The following is a 12,398-nucleotide window of genomic DNA, read 5'->3' on the forward strand; positions in this document are numbered from 1 at the left end:
CCTATGGGGAAAGCAGAAGGACACTTTTGGAAACTTTTTCTCTAAGAGTGTATGTGAGTCCAATAAGAATGTAATGAATAACTGTAACTGTCTAGAACAACAATTGGTCTTGGAGAAGACTAGCCTAGCTTCATCAGGGCAGAAGGCGCCTTTCTTTTCATTTGGTAACATTGCATAATTAAAAAAGGATTATAAACCAACTTTGGGAAAAGTTATAGTCCCAATGAACATTCTGTAAAAGTACATCTGATGTCAAATAGGGACTATTAACTAGAGCCCTTTAGCTAACTAGGCTGCACATAGAAACAATATCAAATGTCAATCAATTATGGTATCAAATTCTTTAAAAATTTACTAGAATGTAGCTTACCGGAGACAAATCGCCAGGCGTTCAGCTGTGCCGATGGACTCCGGGTAGTTGTTATCCATCCGGGTGATCCTGGCTCCAACCATCTGGAGCAGGTGATCGAACTGGCTTCGATCCAGGCGAAAGTAACTTCGGAATTCCTCTCCAAACAGTCGAAGCTCTTGAATTACGCTTCGAACACACCGACTGTGTCGTTGCGTTTCGATACACCAGAAGTACATTGCATTGCGTTGCATCAGGCAGTTGCAGTGCGTTCTGTGTAAATCGAATGTATGCACCAAATTGTATGCGTAGACTTGACAGAAAGTAGCAAAATATGAATGTAGATTTTTTTTTGCACACATATTCAGTAAAAATGTGCGATTACGTAAAAAGTGTGAATGCATAATTTCTTCACATTGTTTTAATAATTTATTTGCCAAGTATATTATTTATTCGATGACATCCACACATTAACTGTGAGAGCCTATAATATAATTTCCCTCCAAAATGCAGTTTTGGAGCGAAATGCAATAATAAATAGTCAAGATAGCAGAGTAGGCTCTTTCAACAATGAGACCAACGTTGAGGAAGGTGGTCTTGATCGCGCTGTTGGACCGGGACCAGCCCCGTCGAAAGCGCAGGTCTGTGTGGGTCCAGAGATGGTTAAAGTCCCGAAAGCAGGTAGGGGAGTTCCACCGTCTATAAGGCTAAAGCAACCGACTGTAGACGAAAGACGCGGAGTGAAGTCGGGGAGGGTTCAGCTGCAACAACTGAAAAGTCGGACAGTAAAATAGTTTTCCAACAGCAAGGCGCAGATCAGCATGGCTGTTTCCATTATAAACGTTTTTATTTATAATGTTGAAATAGAATGTCTCCAACCCCCATATCACAAATCGAAATCATATGTATGTACATTGTAGGCCTACAATGAATTGAGAGAGCCTCAAAAATAATTATTTTGTATATACCCACTGTTTGGCATGAATAGCGGCAAAGTTGCCTGTTTTAGTCATGGCTTTGGTCACGTTTGCTGTGGGTCAAACAAAAACACCCCAATGATTGGTTGATAATGGAGGCGATGGCTGTAGGATGAGGTTGGTGAAGAGTAACTGCAGAAACTTGCGGTCAAAACTTGTTATCCCTACAATGCAATAAGGCGGTGACCGACTTGACAAAAGTGATCAGCTCGAACGCGCCCATTCTCTATACCGACATGTGTCCTCTTGAAAAACCGGAGCGTTTGAAAATTGCGGATGGGGCAACGCGGATGTCTAGAGACTTTAAAAAAAATCTCTCAGAGTGAAAGATTATACTGTATTACGTAATCAACCTTTTGACATAACTTGACTAAACTTTAAAGTAGGCCAATCAATATTCTGTAGGGTGTAGACTTATTTGTAGCCTAAAGAAGAAGAAAACATAGGCCTGTTTTAATTATTCTTATGTCAAAACATAATTTCATTAGATTTATTTGACCTTATTTTTGTATATTTCAGGTAAAATCGATGCATGCTTATGTGAAGCAGCTAGTGAAGATGTCTCCCTGGTAACTTCATTGTTACCCTGTTGACCCTCTCTATTCCTGCTGTCCATGGTGAGAAAGTCCTGGTGTTTCCTCAAGACGGCAGCCACTGGGTCAACATGAAGGTCATTATTGAAGCGCTGCATTCAAGAGGTCACAGTGTGTCAGTAGTACGGCCATCAGATAGCTGGTACATCAAAGAAACATCCTCTCACTACAGTTCAATCACAATTGATATTCCAGGCGGAGCTGATGAGGAATTATTTAGCTCATTTGTGTCAAGACTAATACAGATAAAGAGGGAGGGAAACTCTCAGCATATCGGACTGTTAGCTAATAGGCCTATTGGCCAATTTCTTGGGCCACTATACCTATTTTGCCAATTGGCCTGGCCCCTTTTACTCAACGAAGTCCTGCTTATCCATCACGACTGGACTACCGACGTTATCTGCTCAAGGTTTTATTTTCCAACAGGTCCACTGAATGCCCATCTGCTAGCTTGCTAGCCGTGGCCCGCTAGCTGTCTTGAGCATATTGGACTGTTAGCTGAATAGATCCATTGGCCAATTTCTTGGGCCACTATACCTATTTTGCCAATTGAACTTGGACCCCTCTGCGACTCGGGCGAAACCTACTAATCCATCACGACTGGTCTATCAACGTCACCGCACGAGACTAAAACAGACTTTCCTCCGTCGCAACGTCCCTCTAAGGCCCTTCTGCTAGTTTGCTAGCCCCGGCCTGCTAGCTGTCTGAATCGCCGTGTCTCCAGCCAGCCCAACCACTCACTGGACCCCTATGATCACTCGGCTATACATGCCTCTCCCTAATATCAATATGCCTTGTCCATTACTGTCCTGGTTAGTGATTGTCTTATTTCACTGTAGAGCCTCTAGCCCTGCTCAATATGCCTTAACCAACCATTTAGTTCCACCTCCCACATATGCAGTGATATCACCTGATTTAAACGTCTCTAGACACAATATCTCTCCCATCATTACTCAATGCCTAGGTTTACCTCCAATGTACTCACATCCTACCATACCTTTGTCTGTACATTATGCCTTGAATCTATTCTATTGCGCCCAGAAACCTGCTCCTTTTACTCTCTGTTCCAAACGTACTAGACGACCAGTTCTTATAGCCTTTAGCTGTACCCTTATCCTCCTCCTCCTCTGTTCCTCTGGTGATGTAAGAGGTTAATCCAGGCCCTGCAGTGCCTAGCTCCACTCCGATTCCCCAGGTGCTCTCATTTGTTGACTTCTGTAATCGTAAAAGCCTTGGTTTCATGCACGTTAACATTAGAAGCCTCCTCCCTAAGTTTGTTTTATTCACTGCTTTAACACACTCTGCCAACCCAGAGGTCCTAGCCGTGTCTGAATCATGGCTTAGGAAGACCACCAAAGACCCTGAAATTTCCATCCCTAACTATAACATTTTCCAACAAGATAGAACTGCCAAAGGGGGCGGTGTTGCAATCTACTGCAGAGATAGCCTGCAGAGTTCTGTCTTACTACCCAAACAATTCGAGCTTCTACTTTTAAAAATCCACCTTTCCAGAAACAAGTCTCTCACTGTTGCCACTTGCTATAGACCACCCTCTGCCCCCAGCTGTGCCCTGAACACCATATGTGAATTGATTGCCCCCCATCTATCTTTAGAGTTTGTGCTGCTAGGTGACCTAAACTGGGACATACTTACCACCCCGGCCATCCTACAATCTAAGCTTGATGCCCTCAATCTCACACAAATGATCAATGAACCCACCAGGTACAACACCAAATCCGTAAACACAGGCACCCTCATAGATATCATCCTAACCAACTTGTACCTCAAATACACCTCTGCTGTTTTCAACCAATCTCAGCAATCACTGCCTCATTGCCTGCATCCGTAATGGGTCTGCAGTCAAACGACCACCCCTCATCACTGTCAAATGCTCCTTAAAACACTTCAGTGAGCAGGCCTTTCTAATCGACCTGGCCCGGGTTTCCTGGAAGGATATTGACCTCATCCTGTCAGTAGAAGATTCCTGGCTATTCTTTAAAAGTGCCTTCCTCACCATCTTAAATAAGCATGCCCCGTTCAAAAAATGTAGAACCAGGAACAGATATAGATAGCCCTTGGTTCTCTCCAGACCTGACTGCCCTTGACCAGCAAAAAAACACCCTGTGGCGTTCTGCATTAGCATCGAATAGCCCCCGTGATATGCAACTTTTTAGGGAAGTTAGGAACCAATATACACAGGCAGTTAGGAAAGCTAAGGCTAGCTTTTTCAAGCAGAAATTTGCATCCTGTAGCACAAACTCAAAAAAGTTCTGGGACACTGTAAAGTCCATGGAGAATAAAAGCACCTCCTCCCAGCTGCCCACTGCACTGAGGCTAGGAAACACTGTCACCACTGATAAATCCACTATAATTGAGAATTTCAACAAGCATTTTTTTATGGCTGGCCATGCTTTCCACCTGGCTACCCCTACTCCGGTCAACAGCCCTGTACCCCCCACAGCAACTCGCCCAAGCCTCCCCATTTCTCCTTCACCCAAGTCCAGATAGCTGATGTTCTGAAAGAGGTGCCAAATCTGGACCCCTACAAATCAGCCGGGCTAGACAATCTGGACCCTCTCTTTATAAAATTACCTGCCGAAATTATTGCAACCCCTATTACTACTAACCTGTTCAAACTCTTTCTTTCGTATCGTCTGAGATTCCCAAAGATTGGAAAGCTGCCGCGGTCATCCCTCTCTTCAAAGGGGGAGACACTCTAGAACCAAACTGCTACAGACCTATATCTATCCTACCCTGCCTTTCTAAGTTCTTTCGAAAGCGAAGTTAACAAACAGATTACCGACCATTTCGAATCCCACCGTACCTTCTCCGCTATGCAATCTGGTTTCATAGCTGGTCATGGGTGCACCTCAGCCACGCTCAAGGTCCTAAACGATATCATAACCGCCATCGATAAGAGACATTACTGTGCAGCTGTATTCATTGACCTGGCCAAGGCTTTCGACTCTGTCAATCACCACATTCTTATCGGCAGACTCAACAGCCTTGGTTTCTCAAATGATTACCTCGCCTGGTTCACCAACTACTTCTCTGATAGAGTTCAGTGTGTCAAATCGGAGGGCCTGTTGTCCGGACCTCTGGCAGTCTCTATGGGGGTGCCACAGGGTTCAATTCTCGGGCCGACTCTCTTCTCTGTATACATCAATGATGTCGCTCTTGCTGCTGGTGATTCTCTGATCCACCTCTACGCAGACGACACCTCTACGCCTACCGATCCTCGACTTCGGCGATGTCATTTACAAACTAGCCTCCAACATTCTACGCAACAAATTGGATGCAGTCTCTCACAGTGCCATCCGTTTTGTCACCAAAGCCCCATATACTACCCACCACTGCGACCTGTGCACTCTCGTTGGCTGGCCCTCGCTTTATACTCGTCGCCAAACCCACTGACTCCAGGTCATGTACAAGTCTCTGCTAGGTAAAGCCCCGGCGTATCTCAGCTCACTGGTCACCATAGCAGCACGCACCCGTAGCACATGCTCCAGCAGGTATATCTCACTGGTCACCCCCAAAGCCAATTCTTACTTTGGCCGCCTTTCCTTCCAGTTCTCTGCTGCCAATGACTGGAACGAACTTCAAAAATCACTGAAGCTGGAGACTCATATTTCCCTCACTAGCTTTAAGCACCAGCTGTCAGAGCAGCTCACAGATCACTGCACCTGTACATAGCCCATCTGTAAATAGCCCATCCCCATACTGTATTTATTTATCTTGCACATTCATCTTCCACACATCTACCATTCCAGTGTTTAATTGCTATATTGTAATTACTTCGCCACCATGGCCTATTTATTGCCTTACCTCCCTTATCCTACCTCATTTGCACGTGCTGTATATAGACTTTTTCCACTGTATTATTGACTGTATGTTTGTTAATTCCATGTGTTGTTGTATGTGTCGAATTGCTTTGCTTTATCTTGGCCAGGTCGTAGTTGTAAATGAGAACTCAACTAGCTTACCTGGTTAAATAAAGGTGAAATACAATCAAATAAAATACAAATTTCATTGAGAAAGAAAAAATGTAAATACATTATTTACTTGCAAGAGAGATTGATGCCACTTGTTAGCATAATGGATAGTTGCCTACTTGACAGTGATGGATAATAGCGGTGTTTTATTACATTATGTTCTGCAGCCAAAAACATTTCATATGTATTATATTTCATCATGTAAATGATGGCATAACTTCTGTTTTGATAGTAATAGTCATAATATTGTATTCTGCATGTGTTACAGAACTGTACAAAAGCCTGAGCTTTTTTCATTAAATAAATAATTTATGTTATAACAAATGCATTGTACAGACAGACCAGTTGTTACATTTTAATTTGTCCCTGGTTAAACCTAATATCCAGTGTTAAACATGAGACGACACATAACACGACTCCTTTTCAACAGTGCTACATGTACATATTTTGCTTAGTATGAGAGATATCCATTTTCTCTGAATAATGTCAACTACTGTATGTAGTTTAGCTGGGCCTGGGTTTGAGCCTGGAAGTCAGTGGTCTGGGAGTGATGGGATGGGCCTCACAACAGAATGAGAAGGCCAATCCAAGAGAGGTACACCTCCCAGCCAGGGTAAAGACCAGTCCTTTAGTATATACCTGCAGATGGCCAGAACAGGAAACCATAGGAAGTGAAGTGCAGCGTAGCCCAGCCCAGCTGCAGAATGGGCGTCAGATACAGTACCAGACACAATTTTGGATACACCTACTCATTCAAGTTTTTTAAAGTTTTTAAAAACTATTTTCTACATTGTAGAATAATAGCAAAGACATCAAAACTATGAAATAACAGATAGGGAATCATGTAGTAACCAAAAAGTGTTAAACAAATCAAAATATATTCTTCAAAGTAGCCACCCTTTGCCTTGATGACAGCTTTGCACACTCTTGGCATTCTCTCAATCAGCTTCACCTGAAATGCTTTTCCAACAGTCTTTAAGGAGTTCCCACATATGCTAAGCACTTTTTAGCTGCTTTTGCTTCACTCTACGGTCCAACTCATCCCAAACCATCTCAATTGGGTTGAGGTCGGGTGATTGTGGAGGCCAGGCCATCTGATGCAGCACTCCATCACTCTCCTTGGTCAAATAGTTTTGAAATCTTCACTATTATTTTACAATGTAGAAAATATTAAAAATGAAGAAAAACCATGGAATGAGTAGGTGTGTCCAAACTTTTTACCGGTACTGTACATTCTATTTGACCTAGAACTGGGTCTGAAATTAGTCAAAATGTCTTAAGTAGAAAATATACATGAGGTACTGACATCATGAAGCAACCAATTAAAACTGGCTCAACCAGTTAGTATAAAATTGCCTGTATGACTGTATAAACGTATATTTCATTGAAGGCAGGTCCATGACATGACAGTGTGTAAGTGGATCCCCACTGTTGCTGGGCCAAATGCGGTTGATGATAATGAAAGAAAAGCCTGCACATGGTATACACGTATGTTCATGGTATACACCTATGTTCATGGTTTACACGTATGTTGCTCTCATATACATTCCATGGGTGCCGCATGCAACCGTTTGTGGGCATTTCTGTCATTAGTTTCATGAAATGCACTCACTCTCTGAGTGATGGGGTCATTGAAAATGCAAAAGGTAAATCCCAAAAATGGTAAAAGAACTCCCCCCCCAAAAATATCCTTATTTACAAATAGAAAGAGTACTTTCAAACGAAGCTGTCAATTCAGGTAATTTACAAAGTCTCTATACAAGGCATGGGCTATGGCAAGGGCCTCAGAGCCATCAGAACCATCTGAGAGCTGCCTCAGCGGGCAGGCCAGCCAGGTGAGAGGATGGGTGGGGTGGAGGAGCCTGTCCTCTCACGTTGTCCTGGTTCTCAGAGAGCTCATCCTGAGCACGGTGAGCTCTGCTACGTCTGCATCCTGCATCTCAGACTCCTGCTGGCAGCTCTCTCTGATCACATACACTATGAGTCCCACACAGATGATTATGAGAAGAAATATACCTATAACCTGATATATTAGGGGGCAGAAATAAAGATTGAATAAGGTGAATAACATCCTAAATGTGACTGCAATGCATAGACTAGACATCTTTGTCATTGATAACCCACAACTCCGTCACTCCACATAGGTAGAGTGATTTGTAACAGGTAAGAGCTGTGCAGTAACATAAGGAGCTAGGGGCCATATGTATCAAGTGTTTCCAAGTAGGAGTACTGACTTAGGATCAGTTTAGCCTTTTAGATCATAATGAATAAGATTACATGGACGGGGGAACCTGATTCAAGATCAGCTCTCCCTCTCTGAATCGTTTGATTCACATGGCCACTAGCTCCTCATTCCACCTCATATAATGAAATATATGCATGTAACAATGTAGTATGCATGTGATATGCATGAAATGAGACTCACCTGAGACACAACAAATAGCTGCTGCGAGCGGAGCATTAGTTCTTGCGGTGTGACATCTCCCTCACTAGTTGGCTCACACCATTTCTGTGGTGCTGCTTTATCAACTATGACAAATCTGCCCTTCCAGTCTGTCATTGCACAAGCAAAGTACTGGCCATCGAGGAACAACAAGATCAGCCAGACGATTGCAGGAACAAAACTGGAAAAAGACACAGTCTTCTGGCACCATGTATCGCACCTGCATCCTTGAATGATCAGCATCAACGTGAAGGCCATGACAGCAGGAATGATGAAGAAGGCAGATGAAAACACTCCGTTCCATTTAGGATTGCAAGGACACTCAAACTCCAGCTCCACCAGCTTCTCTAGTCCCATGAGGATAAATCCAAAAGCCACATTTGAGACCAGAGGACTGTTGCTAAGTTCATTTTTCAGTCTGGTAAGCCATTGTTGTCTACTATCCATACTAAATATACCAAAAAATGAGAGTAGTAGAGGTAAAAATCCCAACAGAGGGTGTACCGTTGTGAACACATTGGCAACAGTTAAGTGATGCGTGATTAACAGTTCTAGGGGTAAGTTTTTCCCTAGGGCAAAATGCCCCACTTCCACTCTCATTGGTTTTGAACAAAGGAGGGTGTGTCATCAGCTCTGACCTTTCCCTAGCTGATTGGCTGGTGGGGAGTTTCAGATGGGGTTACATTTTAAACGTACTCTTCCACAGATAAATTAGAGGGTGGAGAGTAAAGTGGAGGGAAGTCCAGTTTGTTCTGCTATTGGGTGAGAAGACCAGCCATTTACAATACTTCTTCTAGCACACAAATACTCACAGTGCAATGGCCGGTGGATACTGTAGTGCGGCAGCAGTTGACAGCAACTTTGGAATCAATTTCTCAGATACATTTGGCCACAGAATCATATTGTGGACAGTACTACTTAAAAAAGTGTCCCTCAAATAGATATTACATGTGTACTGTATACACTGACTGAATGGGTTGCCATAGTCTGGCCTTTCATTTATCATAGTGTGTTTTCCACTTGTTTACAAAAAAAATCATTTATATATACCCATTCAGTATATTGATTTCCCCACTGCTAATGTTCACACAACACAATATACCCAGTATGATTCAGTTGAATTCTGGCTTCTATAATGAACCACCAGATGTCGCCTATGTAACACCACTGCACAGCTCTGGAATACAGGGATTAATGGGAGGCCATGTTAGTTAGGGTCAGTCTGATTGATACACAGTCCAGTCCAGTACAAGTAACCAGGGTTCACTGTGTCCTGGGTTATGTCTTCTGGTGAAAAGAGCTGATATGTGTGGTTCATGGCAGGGTTGTTACCACCCAGTGACCTGTTTCCTATGTATTTACAGTATTATGATGGGGCATGGCATTTGGGAAGATTAAACCACAGCCTATAATTACTTACCCTCAGGCATGATTTACCTGAATTCCTTGCAATTATAGCAATTATCCGTGTCTCTATAATTGTAATTGGTCAAGAGGTCTACTTAGAGATAAACCACCTAAAGTGGCCACTTTCTTTCTCTGTGTGCGTGTTTGCGCGCTCGCGTTGGTGGTTGCTCGCGTTTGTGAATATGCGTCTTGCGATCAAGCTTTCCTGCGCCACATTTCGATGCTAAAATTCCATATATCCATAGACCGTCTGTCAATAAAAACGATTGACTCAATAAATGTGCAAAGGTAATCAAATTGATATAGGCAATAATTCGCATGTTCAGAATGACTGTTTGTAAAATGTACACTGTTATTTTGGGCTCTGAAGTGCCTCGTTCTATGATCACCAATGCGCATTGGTCTGCGCATCTCTGATCCTTCGGAACTACAACCGTGGACGCTCGCACTGACATCGAAAGACCTCCTCCGCAATCCGACGAAGGAGGCTCCGTTTATGGCCCTACTACATCGGCATCCCTGACGGAGCTATCGGCCTGTCCTGGACCATTCCTTGCTGCCTTCATTTCGTTATTTTCAGGAGGACTTTACCTTTATAGCCTTCGTAGATCATTCTAAAGAACTCCGCATCCCCTCTGCTATGCACTTTTAGACCAGATCTATAATTCCCGCGATCAATATCTCATCTCCCACAATCGCCTTGTCTCGTCCCTGCCTCGTCCTCTCATCGAACCCCAAGAATGCAGCCCAATGCTGTAATGTTGGCTGTGGTCCTTTTTGGAAACTTGGTGCTGCATTACGTCTCGGCTCAAAACGGTAAGAATGAAGATGTGACCATACCCGAGACTGTACACAATCGCAGTCAGACACAGTGTTTTGCTAATTGTTCCAATTAGGAGCCTACTGTGACTCGAGAACATGTATTTTATAACGATTTGAGGAAGGGGGCGTCTGTCATTTTACATAATGTCAAATATGAGGGGCATGGGCGCCCTTACGCATCGCAATAAAGTGTTTATTTAGAACACATTTGTTTACATAACTCTGTTCACATTATTTAGGGTGTTCATATTTTTTTAGACCATTTCCCTACGCACACGATTCTCACTTGTACATATTAAGGACATGGATTGAAACGAGATAAATATGCTATTGAAAACCAGAGCATAATATGTTACTGCAAACCAGAGCATCGTTGTGTTTGCTTGGTGTTTCCTAATACAAGCTCTATTAGCTATTTCGTTCTGTTTGGAGTTAGTATTGTATTATTATTATTTGATGGATACATTGGAATTCCTTAGTCTCCAGGAATGATTTGTCTTCATTGATAAATAGGTTGCTGAATGCACAGATTGTTGACACTCTTTGATCGTAGCATATTTAGTGTTTGGGATGTAAGTATTGTTATGTTGTGAAGAAGAGCAGCGTAATGCATTCCTAGCGTAATGGAGATAGATGACTGTTGAAGAACCTGCCAAACAGTCTGCACGACTCAGGACTGTTAAGCCCATAGTCTCTCTCTGGCTAAAACACAACAAACAAATCATCGGGCTTTCATATTAAAGAGGTCAACGTTCCACTGGTATGTGTGTGTGTGTGTGTGTGTGTGTGTGTGTGTGTGTCACTTCTACATCTCATGTGAATTAATAGGCAACCATTGTCATTGATATCATTTTTAGTGACTGTTGATATTTGGAAAGGTCATTACTCATTTTCTGCCCTCAAAATACAATCTGCCTTATTGTAAACAGCATCTTTTGTTTCCTGGAAATATTTAGACCCATTGGTTTCCCTCTGTGTGTCAGTGGAGTTGAGATTCTATTACATAATTGAGGCTTCTGAATCCCACTGCTGGCTCAAAGCAGAGTGTTGATAACCTCAAAACATATACACAAGTTCCAACAAAACACATTTACACTATCTGTGTGTAGCCTACATGTTTGAAGGTTATAATATCTTGTCCCGCAATATGTTGATTTCAATTGTCTCTCCATGGGCCATCAAAGTTTATGTCTTTCAGTCTTTGATGAACACACAGTCACAAGGGGCAGGATTGAGGGAGGCATCATTTGCTTGACATGAAGGATGTCTGAGCCTCCTTATCATTGCGTGCGAAAGAGTTGCCTTCCCTGACATGCCCCTGATGGATGGCCAATCCCAGTGAATCACTTCTGCCACCCAGAGAGGGCACACCAATCAGACGCAGCCTCTACACAAACACATGTTCTCAGAGCTGAGCTACTACTAGCTATTGGTATATTTTATGACAATAATTGTTTCAATGATGAAACTTGCAATTTTGGATCGTGTTATAGGCCTATAGAAAGCTAATAAAATCCACTAGTCTATTCCTGCAAGCACTGAATTTGTGTGATAACTACTTTGTTGAGGGAAAATCTACTTGATACTTATTATTATATTATTATACGATTGTGCTATGTTGTTGTTGTTTCACCTAATTATTTTAAGATGAAGGCACAAATGTAAGTCGCTCTGGATAAGTGCGTCTGCTAAAGTACTGTTAGCACTGTGAATATAGAAAGATTGTAATATGAAATTGTACAGCAATAGTTGGACTTGTAACCGGAAGGTTGCAAGATCAAATCCCCAAGCTGACAAGATACAAATCTGTCATTC

At 42.7% G+C, this 12,398-nt stretch overlaps 2 protein-coding genes across 4 annotated transcripts in view; one reads left to right on the forward strand and one right to left on the reverse strand.

The window, feature by feature from the left end:
- Window positions 1-5,754: 5,754 nt before the first annotated feature.
- Window positions 5,755-8,996, reverse strand: LOC127912193 (uncharacterized). The gene is made up of 2 exons (XM_052481096.1): window positions 8,337-8,996; window positions 5,755-7,934 (listed from the first exon to the last, which is right to left on the reverse strand). Exons 1-2 carry the CDS (start codon window positions 8,952-8,954, stop codon window positions 7,782-7,784), a joined length of 771 nt encoding a protein of 256 aa, XP_052337056.1. The 5' UTR covers window positions 8,955-8,996; the 3' UTR covers window positions 5,755-7,781.
- Window positions 8,997-9,959: 963 nt separating this feature from the next.
- The window catches only part of LOC118359018 (neuroplastin-like), a 44,712-nt gene continuing 42,273 nt past the window's right edge, over window positions 9,960-12,398 (forward strand). The window contains exon 1 of one of the 3 annotated variants that reach the window (XM_052481103.1): window positions 9,960-10,577. In XM_052481103.1, coding sequence (XP_052337063.1) covers window positions 10,502-10,577 — 76 coding nt within the window. In that variant the 5' untranslated portion in view covers window positions 9,960-10,501. The remainder of the gene's footprint in view (window positions 10,578-12,398) is intronic. The other 2 variants (XM_035737156.2, XM_035737175.2) reach the window with 2 other exon arrangements.

Source organism: Oncorhynchus keta, chromosome 2 (assembly GCF_023373465.1).
Source record: "Oncorhynchus keta strain PuntledgeMale-10-30-2019 chromosome 2, Oket_V2, whole genome shotgun sequence".
NCBI classification, from domain to species: domain Eukaryota; kingdom Metazoa; phylum Chordata; class Actinopteri; order Salmoniformes; family Salmonidae; genus Oncorhynchus; species Oncorhynchus keta.